Source organism: Aulonocara stuartgranti (assembly GCF_965226115.1).
Source record: "Aulonocara stuartgranti genome assembly, chromosome: 9".
Taxonomy (NCBI): domain Eukaryota; kingdom Metazoa; phylum Chordata; class Actinopteri; order Cichliformes; family Cichlidae; genus Aulonocara; species Aulonocara stuartgranti.
Genome location: NC_138960.1, coordinates 33,078,757 through 33,101,966, shown reverse-complemented (window position 1 = coordinate 33,101,966; position 23,210 = coordinate 33,078,757). Strand labels below are relative to the sequence as shown.

The window sequence follows — 23,210 nt, the reverse complement described above, 5'->3', positions numbered from 1 at the left end:
CAAGCTCGGGTCCTCTACCAGAGGCCTGGGAGCTTGAGGGTCCTGCGCAGTATCTTAGCTGTTCCCAGGACTGCGCTCTTCTGGACAGAGATCTCCGATGTTATTCCCGGGATCTGCTGGAGCCACTCGCCTAGCTTGGGAGTCACCGCACCTAGTGCTCCGATTACCACGGGGACCACCGTTACCTTCACCCTCCACATCCTCTCCAGCTCTTCTCTGAGCCCTTGGTATTTCTCCAGCTTCTCGTGTTCCTTCTTCCTGATATTGCTGTCATTCGGAACCGCTACATCGATCACTACGGCCGTCTTCTTCTGTTTGTCTACCACCACTATGTCCGGTTGGTTAGCCACCACCATTTTGTCCGTCTGTATCTGGAAGTCCCACAGGATCTTAGCTCGGTCATTCTCCACCACCCTTGGGGGCATCTCCCATTTTGACCTCGGGACTTCCAGGTTATACTCGGCACAGATGTTCCTGTACACTATGCCGGCCACTTGGTTATGGCGTTCCATGTATGCCTTGCCTGCTAGCATCTTGCACCCTGCTGTTATGTGCTGGATTGTCTCTGGGGCATCTTTACACAGCCTGCACCTGGGGTCTTGCCTGGTGTGATAGACCCCAGCCTCTATGGATCTTGTACTCAGAGCTTGTTCTTGTGCTGCCATGATTAGTGCCTCTGTGCTGTCTTTCAGTCCAGCTTTGTCCAGCCACTGGTAGGATTTCTGGATATCAGCCACCTCCTCTATCTGCCGGTTTTACATACCGTGCATGGGCCTGTCCTTCCATGATGGTTCCTCGTCTCCCTCCTCTTTCTTGGGTTTCTGCTGCCTGAGGTATTCACTGAGCACTCGGTCAGTTGGGGCCATCTTCCCAATGTATTCTTGGATGTCACGAGAAGCTGGAGAAATACCAAGGGCTCAGAGAAGAGCTCGAGAGGATGTGGAGGGTGAAGGTAACGGTGGTCCCCGTGGTAATCGGAGCACTAGGTGCGGTGACTCCCAAGCTAGGCGAGTGGCTCCAGCAGATCCTGGGAATAACATCGGAGATCTCTGTCCAGAAGAGCGCAGTCCTGGGAACAGCTAAGATACTGCGCAGGACCCTCAAGCTCCCAGGCCTCTGGTAGAGGACCCGAGCTTGAAGGATAAACCGCCCGCAGGGGCGTGCTGGGTGTTATATATACACATATATATATATATATATATATATACACACACACACATACATATATATATATATACACATATATACACATATACACATATATACACATTCTTCTGCCCTCAGCTGAATGTCTCTATCCAGCTTATGCAGTGAGCTAAACATAAAATGGCTTCAGTAAACACTCAGGAGACCGCGTGCCATTCTTCGGAGCTTTACTGATCCTTATTTTCCTTTTTTGTAAAACTGTAATAACAGAAACAGAATACAGTGTATTCACTCTCCATACAAATACACAAAGATTACATTAAATATTGTTGACTTATGTAAACAGTCACTACACAATCAAGAGATACAGAGATGGTAAGAGATACAGCTAACACCACATGCTGGTATGCTTCATGTTAGCAGGCTAAACAAAGGGCTAACAGCTAGCTTGTGCTAGTAATGTAACAAACTCGCTAAACACACAAGAAGCTCATTACTTTGCTGAACAAGGTACTAATAAGTGGGAACAATAAACCGTTTTGCCACACTTACAGATTATGCCTTTTCAAGGGCGTCAGATGCAGGAATTTACAGAGACACAGCCAAATGGACCTTCCCTGTCGAGCGCTGGGAGAAAACCACTGCTTGCGCTCTAACATGGTGCTACCCTGTCAACCCACTAGATGGCAGGCTTTGCCCAGACAAGATCAGGAATAAACATATTTTCTGACATGTTGCAACAGTTAATTACAGAACGAATGATTATGACCCGCCATATAACAAACTTATAAAAAACATGCCTTAGAAATAACAGGAGGGACAGAATACTCCCCGCCTGACGTCTGCAGGACGTCACACCAACTAAAGCTGAATCCCACTATTACAAAGGATATTAAGAGTCTTTCAGACTTAGCTCTTAGGTACCAACAAGACGACTTCACTGATGGGTCTCAGGTACACTCTACATTCGCCACTGCGGATGATCTTGACTTCAATCTTCCTTACTCTGCCATCTTGACTGGGGAAGGTCTTTGTGACTAGCCCTAGTGGCCAGTCAATCCTGTTTTCTTGTCCCTCTTTGAGCAGGACCACATCTCCAATTTGTAGATTGGGCTTTGATGCCCTCCACTTGCGACGACCCTGTAGTCCGCTGAGGTACTCTCTCCTCCATCGTCCCCAGAAGATGTTGGCTAGGTACTGTACACGTCTCCATTGCGCTCTAAACAGGTCCTGATCGTGGAACTGACCTGGTGGTACTGGGGGCGCACCAACCTTTTGTGTGAGTAGCATGGCAGGAGTGAGAATCTCAGGATGCTCTGAGTCAGCAGAAACTGTGGTAAGTGGCCTTGAGTTGACTATTGCAGTGACCTCCGACATGAATGTCACTAACACCTCATGTGTGAGCTTTGCATTTACGTGCTGCAGCAGCATTACGTCAAGGATCCGCCGACTGACGCCAATCATGCGCTCCCAAGATCCAGCCATGTGCGATGCATGTGGAGGGTTAAATTGCCACTCACAGCTTCTGTCTCCAAGATACTTGTTGATTTTGTCGTTATGACAACCCTTCTTGTCGATTTGGAGTTCTCTGCAAGCACTCACAAAGTTTGTGCCGCAGTCGGATCTGAGTAGTTTAACAGCACCTCGCATGGCAACGAAACGGCGCAGAGCATTAATGAAAGATGAAGTGTCCATTGCTTCTATCACTTCGATATGTATGGCACGAGTGCTCATACACGTAAAGATCACTGCCCATCTCTTGGCCTCTGCTTGACCTCCTCGTGTCTTTCTGACTGTAACAGGCCACGGACCAAAAACATCTAGGCCCACACACGTGAAAGGAGGGTCTGTACACATTCTGTCTTCTGGTAGATCTGACATGATCTGCTCTTGTTGCTTGCCCCTTAATCTGCGGCATATGACACAGTTGAAGATGACACTACTGACGGCTCTTTTCCCACCCACAATCCAAAAACCTGCAGCTCTGATTGCACCTTCGGTGAAGTGTCTGCCCTGATGACATACTTGTGCGTGAAAGTGTCTGATTATGAGCTGGGTTATGTGGTGTTTACTGGGAATGAGCATGGGGTGTGTCTCATCTGTTGACAGTTGAGCTCTTGCGAGCCGGCCACCGACCCTAAGGACTGCATCAGCGTCTATGTAAGGACTCAGCTTGCTAAGTGGACTTTGTGTGCGAATGGACTCACTCTGCTCCATGCGCTTGATGTCATCCGCATACACCTCTTTTTGAACTGCACGAATGATAGTAACCTTGGCCTACTGGAGCTGTTCTTCTGTAGCATAGTTGTTGCACTTGTGCCATCCACGACATGTGCTCTCTGTTTCACCTTTAAACGACTCGGCAATGTGCAGCAGTCTGGCAATAGTTTTTTAGCAGACGACTCCAATTTGAGAATCTCTCGAACCTTGTGGTCCCGAGCTCTTTTTTTGACAGAAAGGTGGCACAGGATACGATATCTGGGCGCAGCTCAGTGTCGTTTTCAGGGCAAACAAGGTCAAAGGGTTCTTTCTGTATTTGTCGTTGGCCTGAATCTGTAAGGAAGGCAGGTCCGCTAAGCCATGTAGAGTGAGACAGATGCTCAGCGGGCAGTGCTCGTGTGGCATGGTCAGCTGGGTTTAGCTGTGTGGGTACGTAATGCCATTGGTGGGTCTGGGTAGAATGCCTAATGCGCTCCACACGGTTATGCACATACACATAAAAGCGTCTTTTTTCATTGAAAATATATCCAAGGACCACCTTCGAGTCGGTGTAGAAGTTCACCTCATCGATAGTAGTGTGAAGCTCCTGCTGGACCATTTCCGCTACTTCTACAGCCAGCACAGCAGCACAAAGTTCCAGTCTTGGAATTGTGATGTCTGGTTTTGGAGCCAGCCTGGCCTTTCCAAGAAGAAACCCAACTTCACTGAGCCCATTGCCTGCTGTGAGTTTCAGGTAAGCGACGGCTCCAACAGCTTTTGTGGATGCATCACAAAAAACATGCATTTCTTTTCTCTGAGATTCAGATAGTGAGATGGATGTATACATGCGGGAGATCTTGAGCTGTTGTAAGTGCTTTAGGGAATCTTTCCATTGTTGCCACTTGTCCTGTTTCTCCCTCGGCAGCGGTGCATCCCATTCGCTAATGTCCATAGAGATCTCTCTCAGAATGGAGCGGCCTTCGATGCTGACTGGCACAGCGAAGCCGAGTGGGTCATACAAACTGTTGATGACTGACAATACACCACGTTTGGTGAAAGGCCTGTCATTGATTTCAACTTGAAATGACAATTGGTCTGTCGACAGGTCCCAGCCTAACCCAAGGCTGCGTTGCATGAGTGGGGCGTGTTGTCCACGTTGGAGTTCCTGCGGGCCTGTGGCTAGATCTTCACTTGGGAAGGCACTGACGACTACAGGGCTGTTGGATGAGATCTTGTGAAGGCGGATGTTAGACTGAGCCAGCATCCTTTGTGTTCTGTGAAGGACGTCAATCGCCTGGGTCTCAGAGGGAAATGACTTTAGCCCATCATCTACATAAAAATGGCGCTCAATAAATTCCCTTACATCACTGCCATATTCTTTCTCTCCTTCCACAGCAGTCTTCTTGAGTCCATAGATGGCAACTGAGGGGGACGGGCAATTCCCAAAAACATGGACTGTCATGTGAAACTCGTCCACTTCTCCATCGAGGTCGTGATCGCGGAACCACAGGAAACGCAGATAATCACGATGGTCCTCTCTGACCGTGAAGTTGTGAAACATCTGCTCCACGTCAGCCATCACAGCATGTGGGTCACCTCGGAATCTGAGAAGCACGCCCACAAGGCTGTTATTGAGATCTGGGCCTTTACACAGTACTTGATTCAGAGACACATTTTCGAACTGGGCGCTTGAATCGAAGACTATTCTGATTTTTGCTGGCTTTTGGGGGTGGTAAACACCAAAGTGTGGGAGATACCAGCATTCTTGGTGGGGTTTGAGAGGGGGTGCCCTTTCTGCATGACCTTTGTCGAAGATCCTTTTCATAAACTCCACATAATGATCTTTCATCTCCGTCTTTCTCTTTAATGTCTTCCGTAGGGACATGAGGCGGTTGAGAGCCTGCTCTCTGTTGTTGGGTAAGCGACGTCGGGGATGACGAAAGGGCAGGGGGGCGACCCAGTTATTTGCATCATCTTTAGCAAACTCTTTGTGCATAATGTTCAGAAACGTCTTATCTTCTGCAGAGAGTGCCATTTTGTCATCATCAGTAGTTTGTTGAAAGATGTGTTTGCCCAGTTCATCTTTGACCTGTGTGCTCTCAAAAAGGGGGCATTCTTCTGTGATCTTCACTTTTGTGTAGATTCTGTTGCCACAGGGAGAGAGAAAACTGGGGCGGCCATTATCCAGTATGTTAGTCTTGTAGGAGTTCAATGTGGGTCTGTGAGCTCCCGAGAGGCAAACATCCCCAACAATTACCCATCCAAGATCAAGCTTTTGGGCATAAGGTGCTTCATTGGGCCCATTTGCCTGGCGTCGAACCTTGTGAGCCTGAATTACATCACGGCCTAAGAGGAGGAGAATATCTGCCTCTGGATCAAGAGGGGGTATTTGTGCAGCTATGTGAGCTAGGTGATGATGAGCAGCTGCAGCTTCTGGGGTGGGTATCTCACTCCTGTTGTCAGGAATCTGATTACACTCTGTCAGTGTTGGTAGTGGTATGGACACTTTTCCGTCCACACCCTCAATGACAAAGCCGTGAGCTCTACGGCCTGTTTTGTTCGTTGTGCCAGAGCATGTTTTCATTGTGTATGGAAAGGCTTCACCATGTACATTAAACATGTCAAAAAAGGGAGAACGAGCCAGTGACACATTACTTTGGTCGTCTAAAATTGCGTACATTTTCGTTTTCATTTGAGGGGCTGTGCTGTGATATACTTTCACCATGCAAATTTTAGAACAAGACCGTCCTTGTTGTCCCTGTCCACATACCTCAGTGCAGTTAGATGTAGTCACTGTGGAGCTCGGGATGTCTGGCTCCCCGCCGTGTGCCTCTGGTGTAGAATCAAAGCTCCCACTTCTCCAAGGGGGTGGCCCGGCATGCATGGCGGAGATGTGGGTATCGCTTTTGCACTCCAGACAACGAATATCAGCTTTACAGTCTTTGGCCCTGTGTTCTGTTGATGAGAGACACTTGTAACAGATCGAAAGCCCTTTGAGCAGACTTTTCCGCTCATCCAGTGTTTTCATCCTAAACCCTCTACATTTTGCAAGTGAATGGGGCTTCATGTGTACTGGACACCGTTTGTCGGGATCAAGAGAGTGAGTGTTAGATTTGTTGCTGGGTGTGCCAACCGGTGTTTTGTTTGCTGTTAGCGGGGCTCTAAAATGTGATTGTCTCACCAGTGGCCTTTCTATCCTCATGTGCCCAGTGCTGTAATTTTGTAGGATAAAGCTGGGGTCAGTTTTCATTTCAGCATTGCTATTTACGAACTGGACAAAGTAGGAGAAAGGCGGATAGTGCACTTTGTGTTCTTTCTTATACTTGGACCCCTGTTTGATCCATGACTCTTGCAGGGTATGTGGGAGTTTTTCCACAATTGGGTTTATGCCTCTTGGAGTGTCAAGAAAGCTGAGGCCTGGCAGATATCCTTCGTTTTTTGCTGCTTCAAGTTCCAGGAGGAGATCTGCAAGTTCCTGTAGAAGGTGATTGTCTCTCGGAGTAACTCTGGGAAAGCTCTCTAGGCGTTTGAACAGAGAAGCTTCAATAACTTCTGATGAGCCATAAATCCTGTCTAGCCTTTGCCATAAACGCTTAAGACCTGTTTCTGGATTGTTAACATGGACAGCCCTGATTCTCAGAGCATGCTGGAGAGACTCCCCACTAAGCCACTTAGTGAGCAGATCGAGTTCTTCACTGCACTTTAGGTTTAAATCTTCAGTGGCATTGTGAAACGTAGATCTCCATGCTAGATAAGTCTCTGGCTTGTTATCAAACACTGTCAGTCCTGCTGTCAGTAGGTCACGACGCGAGAGGAGGGCAGCGAGGTCTGATACATCTGCTTGTCGTTGTGGTTTGGCTGCTCCAACATAGTTGGACCAATGGGGAGGTGGAAGTTTGGGCTGCCAAACAGGTGGAGAACTGGGGGGGTACCCACGCGCAGCTGCTGCTGATATGTCCGGCCCTGTAGTGTGGGTGTTGTCTAAGTCACATTTTTGCTCTCTACTGTGTTTTGACTCACCTTCCATATTAGTGTTATTGTGGAAGTGGGTATCTACATACTCTTGAGTGCGGCTGACAGCCGCAGCTATTGTGGCAGGAATGTCTGGTGGCTTCACAGACTCTGCTTGGTCCAGAACTGCAGCCTCTAGGACCCTTGCAGCTGCAAGTGCTGCTTCTGCTTCTCCCTCCTGCTTCAGAGCATTTAGCGCTGCCTCCATCCGGGCCTTTTCGACCTCCATGTCTATTTGGCGTTTGGCATATTCTGCTCTTGCTCGAGCAGCTTCGGCTTCAGCTCGTGCTCGTGCTGCAGCAAGGCTTGCTGCTGAGCTGTTTGACCGGCGTGAAGCTGCTGAGCTGTTTGACCGGCGTGAAGCTGCTGATCTGCATTCCGACCTGACTTCCAGCTGTGAAAGCTGCGAGGTGTCCCCGTGGTTGGACATGATTGCTGTCGCTGGAGTGTCTCAGGATCCTGGCAGTGCACTTGATGCGTGGACAATCTTTTTACTCTTCTGCCCTCAGCTGAATGTCTCTATCCAGCTTATGCAGTGAGCTAAACATAAAATGGCTTCAGTAAACACTCAGGAGACCGCGTGCCATTCTTCGGAGCTTTACTGATCCTTATTTTCCTTTTTTGTAAAACTGTAATAACAGAAACAGAATACAGTGTATTCACTCTCCATACAAATACACAAAGATTACATTAAATATTGTTGACTTATGTAAACAGTCACTACACAATCAAGAGATACAGAGATGGTAAGAGATACAGCTAACACCACATGCTGGTATGCTTCATGTTAGCAGGCTAAACAAAGGGCTAACAGCTAGCTTGTGCTAGTAATGTAACAAACTCGCTAAACACACAAGAAGCTCATTACTTTGCTGAACAAGGTACTAATAAGTGGGAACAATAAACCGTTTTGCCACACTTACAGATTATGCCTTTTCAAGGGCGTCAGATGCAGGAATTTACAGAGACACAGCCAAATGGACCTTCCCTGTCGAGCGCTGGGAGAAAACCACTGCTTGCGCTCTAACATGGTGCTACCCTGTCAACCCACTAGATGGCAGGCTTTGCCCAGACAAGATCAGGAATAAACATATTTTCTGACATGTTGCAACAGTTAATTACAGAACGAATGATTATGACCCGCCATATAACAAACTTATAAAAAACATGCCTTAGAAATAACAGGAGGGACAGAATACACATGTACACACATATATATATACACACATATACATATATCACTGACTTTCAGCTTGTGTTTGTGGATATATGACTGACTTTAATTATTAAACATTCCCACATAAATAAGTGACGTCATATTCAGTACTTTTGACAGTTCACTCTTCGGCCGCTCCATCGCTTCCAGGGAAATTCCATATACATAAATGTAAATTTCAAAACTCAACCCCATCATTTAATTTGTTTTTGATTGAAATTGAATATTACTTAAACTCTCTTAAATTAACTTCCAATAAAAAAGGTTTATCATTGATTGAAATTCATTCAGAAATGTTTAATGAATGAGCTGTCACAACTTTCAAGTACAAAGTTGTTATGAAGTCTGTCACATTCCCCCCTTTTTTTTCTTTTTTTTCCCTTTATTTATTTATCCTTCTTATTTCATTGTACTGTATATTGTTACTCTTATTTGCCTTGTATGTCTACTGTGCAAACTGAACTGGAATGACTGACTGTTCGCTTTATATTTTCAATAAAGTTTGGAAACAAAAAAAACCCTCTTCGGCCGCTCCCTTCTGCCGTATTTTGCGGCAAAATTATCCACACCCACCGCCTCGCTATCAATTGTGGGATATATTGGACCACGAAGCGTGCACCGGACCACACTTGATATTTGGGGAAATCGACGGTGCATTTGGAGTATGCATTTGAAGTACACTTCGAATTGGGACAGCCGTCATCGCGTGGCGGTGACGTAACCGCACTTAAAATGCGTACTTCAAGCGTGCAGACCCTGAATTGGGACACAGACCTTGAGTGACTTCTGTTGTGCTGTTGTTGAACCTTGAGGCACATTGTAGCACCGGCAAGTGTTTTAATAAAGAGCTCCCCCTACCAGCTTGGGGTTAAACAACAAGCTCAATCTCTCTCTGTGAGCTTCGTTGTTAAGATTTCTCTGCATGCCACAATGTAAAACATTGCACGGACACGCTGTGCTAATTATATATTTTGAAAAAGAAATGTAGAGGTAGGAATTGCAATTAATATAAATAACATGACGCTAAGCATCGGCCAATGAATGTGAACTAACAACACGGTCGCGGGTATGGCTGCGACTGTAGGAAAAAACCCTAATATGAAGGTATTTTACTGTGCATTTTACAGTAATGTTCTGTTCTTCTAGAATATCATTAAAGTTACGTAAATAGACTTTGACTTCACATTTTGAATGTAAATTAACGTTAAATCACTGTAATGTAATACAACATAATTGTCATGATTATTAAATGTATCTGTCCATACATGTGCATATTTAAATACATTCACAAATGTATCATGATTTCACAAATATCTGTCCGTTATTTGAAAGATTGAACTGTTGAATTCAAATGTAATGCTATGGAAAAGTATATAATATGATCCCTATAAGCTTGTGTTGCATCACATAAGTATTATTATCATTGCTAGTTAGGCCGTTCGTGGCTCAAGGTTTGGCAGCTTGCCTTGTCATCAGAAGATTGCCGGTTCGTGCCCCGGCTCGGACACTCTCTGGCCAAAGGGGTCGATGGTGCGATATGGCAGCCTCGCCTCTGTCAGTATTTAAACCAACTGTATATTTCTGTACATTTACTTATTATGATTCATATTTCCACAATCAGTGACCTTGTTTATAGGTAATTTCATTGTTTGATCACGTAAAAATGTTCCTAATTTAATGTCTAAAAGCACTTGGAAAAGGCAGAATCCCATGTCAAATTAGCGCAACAAACTCTATTTTCATTACTGTTGTTGTTGTTGTTATCGCAGGTCAAATGTGGCCAACTGAAGCTGCAGATGTGGACCACATTTGGGCCTGTTAGTCATTTGGGAACAGCTGGATCAAGTGATGTCAGAATAGTGTATTGGGAGGAACTGATGTTGCATTAAACAAACTCAAAAGAGACCTTGAGTGTGTGTGTGTGTGTGTGAATCTTTCCGGCCTATTGCTTCGCCAAAAGGCAGATCACATGATGCCCCGTTTAACAGCTCATTTGGAAGTATTGACAACTGCTGGTCATTTGATGTGTAGCAGCCCTGCTGTGATAATACACATGAGCGCCATACCAATGCATATGTAAATGTAATGATGTATCAATTGCACAATGCCCACATGACATCCTGTACACTTTATCTATGTATCTATACCTCTAGCTAGTGATGTTATGTCTGACACTGAAGGCCACAAAACCTCTATACAGGAAGTCTGGTTCGGCTCTTTGTAGAAGACATCTTAACCCCTGATCCTATGAGTTTTATCCAATAGATAATGCAAAGATCTGGAGCCGATGTAGGTGAGGCGACTCACCCAGCCTGACTGCCCTGATGTGATGAAACCTGACTAGTCTTGCAGGTCAAATCTTATCAGTCACATCTGTCATTTCAGCTCCACTCTTGATGGTGTCACTTGTTAACCAGGGATGATTTTATAAGCCAGGAGTGCAGACTCCAATGGAAGAAACTGCTTGGAAAGGCTAGAGAAACCAATTAGAGAAATTTGGACTGATAAAGATTAATACTCAGATTTATACCTTTATTGTTTCACAAAGGGTTAACAAGTGAATGTCCACAGTTTACACTTTATTATCAGATTTTGTTAAAGCAGTTTGGCAGGAACAAAGCAAAAAGTAAAATAAGAACAATCAAATCACATCAATTCTACTCATTTAATGAACCCATCCTAACCTAATGCTGATTGTGTTCTTATCTTTGGTGGTGATAAGAAGGTTGGTGGTGACATAAACACTTGCAGCACTGAAAATGCGTTCCACGTCTGTGCTCTGTGCTAATGGAAATAATCGGGAAAGCAGGCTTCCTTGATAGATCTCACATTTACTTATATTTATAATCCACAGGGAAAATCTGAAGTGTCAAGGAGCTGCAAGCCACCTGGGAAATAATGGAAGTCCAAAGCTTTCTCGGAGTTATAATTCAACACTGTGATGATAATGACGATGATGAGCAGAAACAGAGCCAAATCCAAATCCACAATGATGCCTTTCTTTCAAAAGCACCAGATTAATGCAACCACATACTATCATATCATATGTTGCACTATACAAACGTACTGTCCTCACAGTTTTGGTCACTTACACATGTCACTGGAAAATGCATGAAATCTATCAGAACTTGCTAATAGGACCACAATTAGTAAATTTTCTGTTGTTTGGAAGATTGACTTTATCACCATGTTGTCTTCCTTCAACCCTCTGGCAGTTACCCTTAACAAACACGAGACTTCACAACAAACCAACATAACTACAGCACAAAATACAGATTTAGCAATTTAATCATTTTATATTATGTCTGAAAAATAAACAGTTTGTGTTTTACTGTGTTACTACCAAAGAGTCACGCTGAACATGGATGAAGTGTTAAGAAAACTATAAATATCTTCAAAAGCATCAGGCTTATTCTGAATATTTTTTAAAATGGGAGTTTTTTCCTTCCTCCTTCTCCTGTTTCATTTCCTCCATCTCTAGCTAATCATGGCAGGTGAAACAGCTCATTATGTTAAACTGTTTTCCATCATTCATTATATCAATGAAAACCAGATGAAATCTGAAGTGAAGTGTGATTTACTGTCTCCTCAAATGCAGCAACATTTACATGGATGCTTCAGACCAACCCAAGATGTTCACAGAGTAAGAGGTCAAGCTCACTGAGAAACTCAATCATCTGTGAACTGGCAGCTTCACCTTTCTTCCTCACAGTGTCGATAACACAACGAGCTCTGTTGCTTCTGTTTTGCATGGCGTCTGCTGCCTCCCTCTCAGCATCAGTTATCACCTTTTTCTCCAGCAGTCTGTCCAGCAGGCTGTTGAGAACAGGTGGTGATATCCCATCGATGAAGCAGCTCCGTACATTTAACAGCCTCTCATTGGGAGAGAGATTCAAAGGCATTTGCCCACAGAACGATTTTACTCTAGAAGGCAAAAGATAAACTTGTCTTTGCCACATGCTGGTGGAACTGATGCTTTCTCTAATAAATAACTGAATATTGTTCATGTTTCTTTCCAAAATCACCTGGAAGGATGGGAAGTAGTTGTCATAGGACTCTTCATCAAATTCGGCCTCTATTGGCTGAACTAGAACTGAGTCATCTTCAGGAACAGTGGACAGAGTGTAAACCTGCTTTGGATGCAGTTTACAGTGAGGAGATGTCTCTATGTACCTCTCATCTCCAACTAGTTTCTTCCTGGTGTGCAGCACATCTCTCAGAGCAACATTTTTAGGCAACAACAGCACGCTGAGGAAGGATGTGAGATCAGGATCAACTGGAGGTTTGTAGAAGAGCAGAACCAACGCTCGGACTGGGTCACAGGGAGAGTTTTCATCCCTGACATTACCGTAACCAGAAAACCCTGTGATGTTTATAACAACATGAGTTTCTGTTATCTGGTGAGGGGTAATAAACTCTATGCCAACATCATTCACATGAGCGACCTGCAAGAACTGACCTCCACCTGTGGAGATGAGCTCACAGTGTGGGAGATGAAGCTGACACACAGACTGCTGCTGACATTTGATGTCAAACAGGGGTCCTGCAGGCTTCTTGTGGTGTTGGGCCAGCAGCCTCCTGTTCCAAGGGACAGTCCTGTAAACCACGTCTCCTTCTGCCTTCATGACAAACACCAGGCCGGTCACACTGCACTGGTACAGGCCTGCACAGGAGCACTGGAACGTGTAGGTTTCATCATCAGACTCATCAGCAGCGATGGCAGGTGAAAACTCCTTTAACTTCATGTCAGGTGAGCTTGCTGCTTGCATCAAGTTCTTGATTGGTGTTTTGGTCAGTGAAGACAGGCTGTGAGAACGAGTCAAGTAGCAGGAATCTGTGGAGGAGAGCTGTACATGAGAACTCTGTGAAAGCGTATTGGTTGATGACATGTTCTTAGTCATGACAGGAGGATCTGCTTCTCTTGACTTGTTTTTTATCCATGGAGAAGAAACTCTGCAACCATCTTCTTCAATTGTTCCTTCACTTATATATTTAGGCAACCCAGTGGATTTACAGGGTGATGAAGTCTTGCCCATCAGGTCTGTGGAGCCAAACTTAATTTCACCACATTTACCTTCAGTATACTGGTGAGATGTGTTTTGTTCCTCTTGTGAATCTTCCATCTCATGAAAAACACCAGGAAAAGAGCCAGACAAATTAAACTGTCTAAAATCACTGTCTTCCACTTTGAGCTCCTTACAAACGGCTCCCGTGATGGGGAAGGATTGTGGCTTAAAGGTTTACGGTTCTCCTTTCTGTCTGACTTCTTCCACTTAAAACGTAAACTCTGGAATCCACGTTTATCAGCTGAAATCGTTTTTTCTTTAGGTAGTGAAATACTCCTGTAGCAGACACCATCATCATCATTGTCGTCGTCTGTGTTCAGCTGTGTTCTGATGTTTTCATCACTGATGCAGTATGTCCTACAGGAGGGCCTTCTGAGAAAGAAGCACCAACCTGCTCTTACATCCTCCTCACCTTCTTCATCATGTGACTTAAATGCATAATTTGTGTCTTCTTCTGTTTTTCCTTCACTTATTGGATCATCTCTAACTTTAGTGATTTCTCTCTTTTTCTCCTTTAAGTGTCTGTTCTTAAATAAACACTTCATCTTTTCTTCTTTAAATGTCTCTTGTTTAAAGAAGCTGCTTCAGTCTTCTTTTTGGCTCTGATGGTATCCGTCACTTTCTTGAACCTGGAAAACCAATTGTAGACTTTGTTTTATTCTGTAAGAATCATTCAGTAGCTGGTGTGTATACAGAATAAATACAAATCATTATTTACGCCTACACATTCAATTTTATTTATAGAGTGCAAAATCACAACAACAGTCGCCTCAATGCACTTTATATTGTAAAGTAGACCCTACAATAATACATACAGAGAAAAACTCAACAATCATAAGACCCCCTATGAGCAAGCACTTTGGTGACAGTGGGGACGAAAAACTCCCTTTTAACAGGAAGAAACCTCCGGCAGAACCAGGCTCAGGGAGGGGCATCTTGTCTAATGTAAACAAGATGCAATCCCGGATTGAAAATGCTGATTTGAGATGGTTTGTAGTGGACCTGTGTGGTTAAGATTTGGAATTGCAAATAAATAACACAGAATTGAATAAATAAAACAATCCAAAATTGAATTCAAAATCCCGCTCCTCACATACAAGGTCTTAAATAATCATCTTTTACTCCAGCAGAGTTCATTCGAGTTCGTTAATTAAACAAATGTATACAAATATTATAATATCATATAACATCTGTAGGGCTCTGCACAGCATGGAGGCTGCATCACATGAAAGTACCTGGCTGGAAAAAAAATGTTCAGTGAGAGAGAAGTTACTTACAAAGGCTACACAGCAGTACACTGAAGCAACCTCCACTTTGTCACCAACACTTGTGACCAGACAAAAAATATGAGCACACGTTTTCCCCACACACCAGCTGGTGTTTATACAGGAAGTAAAAAGAACACAAAAGTGTCAGAACGCATCAGAGCCTGATTAAGTGACGTTAAAAGAAAAAGGCAAGAAAGAATTTAACATAACATAAACCAATGAACAAGATGTGTTTCACTCGGACATTTCAGCTTAAACTATATTTTCATTTTTCGTTAATAGTTTTATTATTTAATCATTGAATTTCATTGAATAAGTGCAATGAATATATTGTCCTATTTGAGCCAAGTAGCTTATTTGTCTCTCTCTTATTTATTTTTCTTTTCCGGCTCATGTGTTTTCACACATTTAAACTGATGTTGTTATTTTACTCCTGTAGAGAACTACTGTTGACATCAGTTTTTACAAATCCATAATCAAGAAACACGAAGCAATTAATTATTTTTCTTTGTTTTGTTTTTTAAGCGAGCGATACAAAGTTATCTCGGTTGTTTGGATGATTATATTCCAGCTTGATCCAAAAGTATGCAAAAAGAAATATGCGCATATTCAGTGAAACTGGAACAGGACGCAACGCTGTAAACAGCCTGAGTGTGTTTAACAAACCGAGGATGTCCAACCTGCATTTCAGCTTCGCTCCTGATCTGGACAGAGCCACGTTTTTACACTCGTACGTGACAATCAGGGCCCGAAATCTCTCTGGATGTGCGCTCTGTATAAAAATGTTCATGCCACAACTAAAAATAAAAATAAAAATAAAAATAAACGCCACTTTAATTAACAGAGAAATGTTAATTGTTACAGACAAACACGGCCCGCTGACGCCGGGGTGCAAACGGGAGTTCTAAAAAGTTTGTAAGAAAGAATTTGTTTCTGTAAGCTCTTCTTTTCTTAACTTTCATATTTTTAAAATGTTCTCTACAAATGTTTTAAAATGTTTCTCTGCAGATAACCCAAATGTTCACATTCTACATTACCTGAAGCTTCCTTAACGTTTCAGCCTTGATTTCCTTTTTCGGTGTGATCCACCGACTGCACCTGCCAAGATCTGACTTTGCCTTCGACCAGTAAGTTTTAAGAATATATAAACGAAAACGGCTTAAAATCACTTTACCACCTATCGACCTTGATCCCATGTACACCTCAGCTATTAGAAATGTTTTTTGTTCATTTCAAAGTCCAGCAGGGTGCGGCCGACCTGTACACGTCACCAGTATCTCACCCTTTTAGTTTATTTTGATTTATTGTTTTTTGCTTTGTGTTTAATAAACTTTCAAATCTCATTTAAATCCAATCTAAACTATTTTGCTTGTAAGAAAGGAACATGCTGCTTTCAAAAAGCATAGATTAGAAGTGGGCAGAGATTTATAGTTAAAGAAAGTGAAACAAAAAGTAATGTATAAAAACAAACGCTGAGCTGTCTGACTGCTCCGGTAATTATGTAACAACAAATGCAGTTCCTGCTTTCTTGTTTGTTTGCTTGTTTTAATCAATTTTAAATCCTGCTTTTTATTTGTTTTTGTTTCTAATGTCTCTGTAAAGCACTTTGAATCACCTTGTTGTTGAATTGTGCTATACAAATAAACTTGCCTTGCCTCTCTCTCTCTCTCTCATTTATTTTTTTTTAAGTAAATGATTCACTCTCACCTGTGTTTTCACACATTTAATCTAATATTGTTATTGTTAGTCCTGGTTTAGGACTACAGCTGACAAAACTGTGACTACATTTTCGAAGGGATGTTTTGGCGCATCAGTAAAAACCTCAGTATGGAAACATCAGGTTTTACAAATCCACGATCAAGACACACGAAGCAGACGATGTCCGACCTGCTTTTCAGCTTCGCTCCTGACCTGGACAGAGCCACAGTCTCTACTTTCATTTTTACACCTGTGCGTGACAATCAGCGTCCGAAACCTCTCTGAATGTTTGAAAAATGTTCGGCGGGGCCGACCTGTACACGTCACCAGTATCTCACCCTTTTAGTTTAATTCGATTTATTGTTTTTTTGCTTTTTTGTTTAATAAACTTTCAAATCTCATTTAAATCCTTTGTAAACTATTTTGCTTCTAACAAGGGAACATGCTGCTTTCAAAAAGCATAGATTAGAAGTGGGCAGAGATTTATAGTTAAAGAAAGTTTAAGAAAAAATAATGTATAAAAACAAACGCTGAGCTGTCTGACCGCTCCGGTAATTATGTAACAACAAATGCAGTTCCTGCTTTCTTGTTTTTCACTTTTTCCAGGATTTTGATTAAATTAACCTAAATTAATCCAAAATGTCTTGGAAAGCTCAAATAAACTGATGCACACACAGTCTTTCTGAGTTTTATTCTAAACTGTTATTAACTGAATATTTCAGACATTTTCTGGTCCAAATGATTGGACCCAGCACTAATCTCTTTAGAGCCATGAGTTCAGTTTGCTTTTCCATTTTTCAAAGCATGCAGTGCTATGGTGGCCCTGAAAGGTCAAACGGATTGCAACTTAGGAAAAACACCAGTAAATTGGTTTCTGTCACCTCTGCAGCTGTTCCTTCAGATACTTGTGTTGCCACAAACACTGCAGTTTTTTTAAAGTAAGCAGCATTTATTCAGTTTGTCTTTTGTGTGTTTTTGCATCTTTTTCTCATTGCTGTTTTTTTCTTAAGTTGTACTCCATTTCCATCCACTTCTCAGACCCACCATAATGTCCTCTACAGGCAGCAATATAGAAGCAAGAGCTCGCATTTATCATGGGTCAGACCGACCACATGTCCCGTATATGATAACCAGTTTGTTTCTTTCCGTTCAGTTTACTCACAAACTCTGTATTTTATTTTCTGTCAGACTCCTGTTACGTTGCTCTTTGGTGTTTTGCTCAGTGAAGGCAGGCTGTGAGAATGAATCAGGAAGCAGGAAGCTGTGAAGGAGAGCTGGAGGTCAGAATTACATGTCAGGGTTTTGGTAGCTGGCAGTCAGTCCTGATCACCTTCACTAAATCCCTGTCCAACAAAGCAGTATTGAGGCCTTATTGATTTAACTTGAGCTCCAGTCCTGAGTTTTATGTTTATGAAGGTGGTTCAGTTTTTTCTGGGATACATTGCCATGGTAACCTATGGTCAAAATAAGAGATCCGTATAAATGCCCAGGGACCAATCGAATTTGTAAAAAAATAGCATCACCTGGATTAGTGAGAGGCAAGATCCCTCAGACCTCAGTGGGTGGATGGTGTCTAATGTTTTTAAGAGCATCAGAAGTTTCTGTATTCACCCAAGAAACATCAGGAAAAATTATCAGTTCTTAGAAGCAACATAATACTCACAAATTTATTGTTTATACATATCAATATAGGTGACCTTTTATTAGGTTTGGTAGTAGACCAAGTCTGTGTGTTTTGTGTCGTACAGATAAGCATTCATCTAATGGAATCGCAGGTTAGAACAATGTAGCTTTAACACTGAGATTTCCACAGTCAGCGTTTTAGGAAGAGCAATGGTGAATGCATGTCATTCTAAAAGTACCGTAGCAAAGTTTAAGGCTATCATTTATTCAATGTTATGTGCCAACTAAGCAAACAGCAGCTGCTGCTACTCCCTCAACAGTTGATTGTCCTGTTTATTCTGGTTCATCCTGCACGCAAACATCACAAGACGCTCATTCTCGAGTTACTTAAAGTTTTGCGGGTGACAGTCTGTACTTCTGCGTGACAATGTATACATGTGTGGTCTGTTCATCAGGGATTCCCAAACGCTGACACTGTCTGCACCACAACGGGTAAATGGCATCGCCTCAAAAAAGAGGACGTGGTTTAAATAAGTAAAGAAATGTTCAGGCCACAAATAACCACAACATAAACACTTGTTTGTTTAAAACTCAGATGTTAATCAAAAAGAAGAAAAATCTAAATGCAAATAAAAGTTTTTGTTTTTGAACTGTACATTTGAAAATTATTGTTTTCCAGGGTGCAGCCCCGTTTTTCTTTGAAGTCTCTCCCTCTTTCCTCCACCTTTAATCTTCTTGTGTTCTCCATTCGATCATCCAACTAAATAAATATCAGAGAAGCAGAACGACGTCCTGCAGGACCCTGCGTGTGCAATGCGCGTAGCTTTGAGCCCCAGAAACAATCAACAGATGCTGAAAGATGCTGATCGTATTGAGTTTCATGCAAACAAGATGAGACACTCATTCTCCACTTAAAGTTTTGCATGTGACAGTTTGTTTCTGCGTGACAATGTATACACGTGTGGTCTGTTCATGAAGGATTCCCAAAAGCTGACACTGGTCATCGAAACAAGTTAATCTATCACTTTTTAAAAAAAGAGGAAATGGTTAAATGTATAAAGTCTTTAATATGATTAAATGTAAAATTTGAACTCTAAATTCGAGAAGCTATTTTAAAATCCAAAAAACCTATACTTGTGATTCTTGCTCTCCACAAATATTTTGAAATTCTCCATAATTAAAATCAGATATCCTCTGGTCTTCTCTGAATAAACCTTGATTTGATTTCTCAGCTACACATGTCCAAATTCAATCATTAGGATTTTCTTCTGTTCATTTGTCTTTACATTTCATTTCAGCACCGGTTCGAGCACCGTTTAAGCACCGGCACTGTTTCAAAAGTAACGGTTTGGTACTGGTAGCGGATAAAACCTAAACGATACCCATCCCTACTGGTCTTCACAAATTTACTAAGAGAAAATGATTTCTTATAAAAAGTACTTCCCCTTCTCTCTCCACCCATCTCTTCCAGTTCCTACACCTTTATTTCTTTTGTTCCTCAATTTTAGGCCCCCTCCTCAAAGAAAAGACAGAAAGAAAGCAGGACAAAGCATTCCACTAAACAACCAAAAAATGCTAAAAAAAATGCTAAAAAAAAAGACATCACAGCAATAAAACTACAGATAAAATGTAAACTGACCTGGAAACAGGTAGAAGCGCTTTGTCAGAGTGTTTCTCTCCTTTGTTGGCATCTGCAGGTAGTCAGAGGAGGAAGATTCAAAGTGCTGCATGACCTGTGGGAGACATGTCACTTAATTTAAGAGACACAGGGTCACGATCCTGGGTCTTTTGACCCAGCGTTTTTTTTTTTTTTTTTTTTTTTTTCTTCTTTTTAAATGACATCAGAAACAGCAGTATGCGACATTACGTGATGGCAGAGCTTCAGTTCATCCTTTGTCATTTTTTTTTTTTTTTTTTTTTTTAATAAATAGGACAGGGGGAATGAATGAGAGAGAGAGGGGGAGAGAAAGAAAGAAAACCAAAGGGGAGAAGAGACGGTGAGAAGGGGGGGAAGAGAGACAAAAAAAAAAAAACTCCTGGGTCACCTGTATGGAGAAAAAACAAACAAACAAACAAACAGAGGAGACAGCAAACAACAAAGAGCAACATAATAATAGAGAAAACAAAGCACCATCACAATAAACTAGCTAGTCATAGATATCAGTATTTACTAAGTAATAAACAATATTGTGCAGCACGCAAGATAGACAGCGCACAGTGTGCTTTGAGGCAGCAGCCAAGAAAGCTTTAGTCCGCGTCTGTGAATACCCATGTGTGCATACCTGTGTGGATCAGCATGCTTGCATTCCAAAGGTTTCTCCATGTAATGATCTGCTAGGGAGTGTGGGGGGGCCTCAGCCCCGTCCTCCAGGGTGTGAAGCGGGTATGGAGGAGATCAAAACTCCAGACATCCAGAGGCCCCCAGAACACAAAAGACCATGGAAGACCAACAGAGGGGCAGCCGCGCCACTGTTCCAGTAAGAGCTGAGGAGAGTCCCAGATGAGGGCTCACTCAGCAGCCGCGGAGCAGAAGCCAGGGGGGGTTGCAGTGACGCGCCCGTGAGCTCCGCCGGCCCCCAGCTGCGCCTGAGTGACCGAGCCCTAGGCCGAGAGGCCGGGGGCACCCCACCTCCAAAGGGGGCCCGAGCGAGCCCCAGGCCCCAGGCCCCGACAAGCAGCCGCCAAGGAGTGAGCCGGTGTGTACCCGGACGCCCACCCCCAGACACAAAGAACCACCAACACACCGACACCTGAGGGAGTCCGCCACCGGCAGGGGAAGTGGTGGTGGGTGGAGATAGGCCTCCAAACCTTGGAGGGCCTGAGGTGTCCCCAGAGAGGTGGCGTCTGATACCCAACCTGACATATAGACACAGACATACAGGCACACACAGACACAAACATCCATTCCCACCCTCATGCTCTCATATGCACTCACTCCACACTCAACCAACGTGGAGACAGACATAAAGAGACGCTGTACACACAATCACACTCCCCAAGCGTACTCTACAATCCGGGTCTAGGTACCCTTGCCCCTGGAGGGGGGAATTGCACCCAGACCCAGGTGGTGTTACCCTTTTCCCTGCGGTGGGGAGAGGCAGACCACCCCGACTCCGCAGCAGCAGGGAGGCCCCACACCCCAGACCGCAGTCGGACGGCCAACTCCTCCTACTAGCCCTCCCGCTCCAGCAGGCCGCAGAGAATGGGGGTGGGAGAAGACTCCAAACCTCCCTCCACCCGCTCATTGTAGTGTTGATGCATATGTGTTCTAAGGTGCAATTAAAACCCAGGAGGGCATGGAGCTACCTGCCAAGGAGCAGCAGGTAAGCGCATAGTCCCTCCTGCTAACCCTCAATGACTAAGTGTATTTAAAATTGAGAGGTGGGCAACGACGTCAGGGGTGAGGTATACACCCTGATGGTGATTTGGACTCCGTGATTGTGCCCACCCCCAAGATCCTATATGTATGTGTAATGAGAGTGTGAATAATGTGAATGTCTAAGATGTGGGATAAAATTGAGGCAGAGGCAGCCAGAAGGGGACAGGGGGGGGGGGGGGGGGTAGCCTCCTCTGCACCCTGGTGACATACCCCCACTCCAAGGCCCTGCATGTGTGGGTGGTTGTGGAGGAGCGGGAAGAGGGAGGCAGCTGGAGATGGGGAGGGAAGGAAGGGAGGGGCAGGTAACCCCTCCCTGGGGCCAGCTCCCCCGCTGACCCCAGTAGGCACTCCCACCCTCCGCGACCCGCCAGGGAAGGGGGGCCCAGGCCCATCAGACCGGGGCCCAGTGCAGTAGCGCCCCCCGGCTCCACAGAGCCCTGGACAGTCCACCCAACCCCACCACAGAGAAAACTGCACCCACCCCACCAACCACACATCTTCCAGACTACATAAGACGGTAAACGCCCAGGCTGAGATCTTCCTCCACCTCTCCTGTATCTCCCCCTCCTGCAGAGAGTTCCTGAGAGAAGAAAGCTCCTGCCAGATGTGACCATCCCCCCCACCAGTTGAAGAGCCCCCCAGGCGGCTCGATGCACCGGCGGCACCCTGCTCCAGGGCCGGGCCCCCATGCACCCACCCGCCCACAACCCCGGCAACACACCAACCAGGACCCGAGCCCCCGAGGCCCGGCCCGGGCCCCCGCCCAGAGACGGAGCACCCCCAGAACCTCACGCCCATCCCGGACCCACCCAGGGGCAGCCAGGTTGCCAGGTCAGTAACCCACGTCCGTCAGCACAGACCCTCCCCTAGCCCCGCTGCACGCAGCCGCGAGGAAACAGTCACCTGAGAGCCAACAGAGCCCTCAACCGGACGTGACCGCTACCCCGGGTTGAGCCCCCCAAGGAAGATGCCTCCGGGGAACCCCCCGACGCCCTAAGCCTGTCCCTACCCCCTCACCAATCACAACAGTGAAGGCGGGACCAAACTATGACCCCCCACCCCCACTAGGTGATGGAGCTGATAAAAGGGGCCCAGAGCAATTGATCTGATGTGGTGGCAGAGGCTGTGTCAAGACTAATGTAATCTAATAGATAATTTCTATATTGGTTAGAATTAAGATTATTTTTGTTTTTCCAGTTCATGAGGACTGTTTTCTTGGCTATGCATAGGGCAGTGAAGATCATATGGGCTATATTCTTTTCTGAAGTGACATTATCTAAGCTGCCCAACAAACACACTAAGGGGGAGGTTGGAATGTTACATTTCAGACATTTTGATAAGTCTTCACATATCTCGCGCCAAAACTTTTGCACTGGTGGACAGAACCAAAGAGCGTGGATGTAATTGTCTGGTGTATTGCCTTGACAGTGTGAGCAGTTGTTGGAAGATGTAAAGCCCATCTTGAACATCCGATGACCTGTATAGTGCACTCTATGAAGTATTTTGTATTGTATTAATTGCAGACTGGGATTTTTAATTAATTTAAAAGTTTTTAAGCAAATCTGAGACCAGAAGTTTTGGTCTAGGTTGACTGATAAATCTGC

The 23,210-nt window shown here is 44.2% G+C and overlaps 2 protein-coding genes across 3 annotated transcripts in view; one reads left to right on the top strand and one right to left on the bottom strand.

Annotated features, from left to right (window-relative positions):
• Positions 1-23,210, top strand: part of LOC309713828 (uncharacterized protein) — a 150,029-nt gene that overhangs the window by 6,080 nt on the left and 120,739 nt on the right. The gene's annotated exons all lie outside the window — the stretch shown is intronic.
• On the bottom strand, positions 1,246-8,548 carry LOC309713824 (uncharacterized protein). 2 transcript variants are annotated; one of them, XR_014278697.1, is made up of 3 exons: positions 8,280-8,548; positions 1,699-7,985; positions 1,246-1,404 (listed from the first exon to the last, which is right to left on the bottom strand). XR_014278697.1 is itself a non-coding variant. In XM_082545690.1 (2 exons), exon 2 carries the CDS (start codon positions 7,784-7,786, stop codon positions 3,497-3,499), a length of 4,290 nt encoding a protein of 1,429 aa, XP_082401816.1. In that variant the 5' UTR covers positions 7,787-7,985; positions 8,280-8,548; the 3' UTR covers positions 1,415-3,496. The 2 variants fall into 2 exon arrangements, 1 of the variants encoding a protein (XP_082401816.1); XM_082545690.1 differs by lacking the exon at positions 1,246-1,404 and having other exon boundaries at positions 1,415-7,985.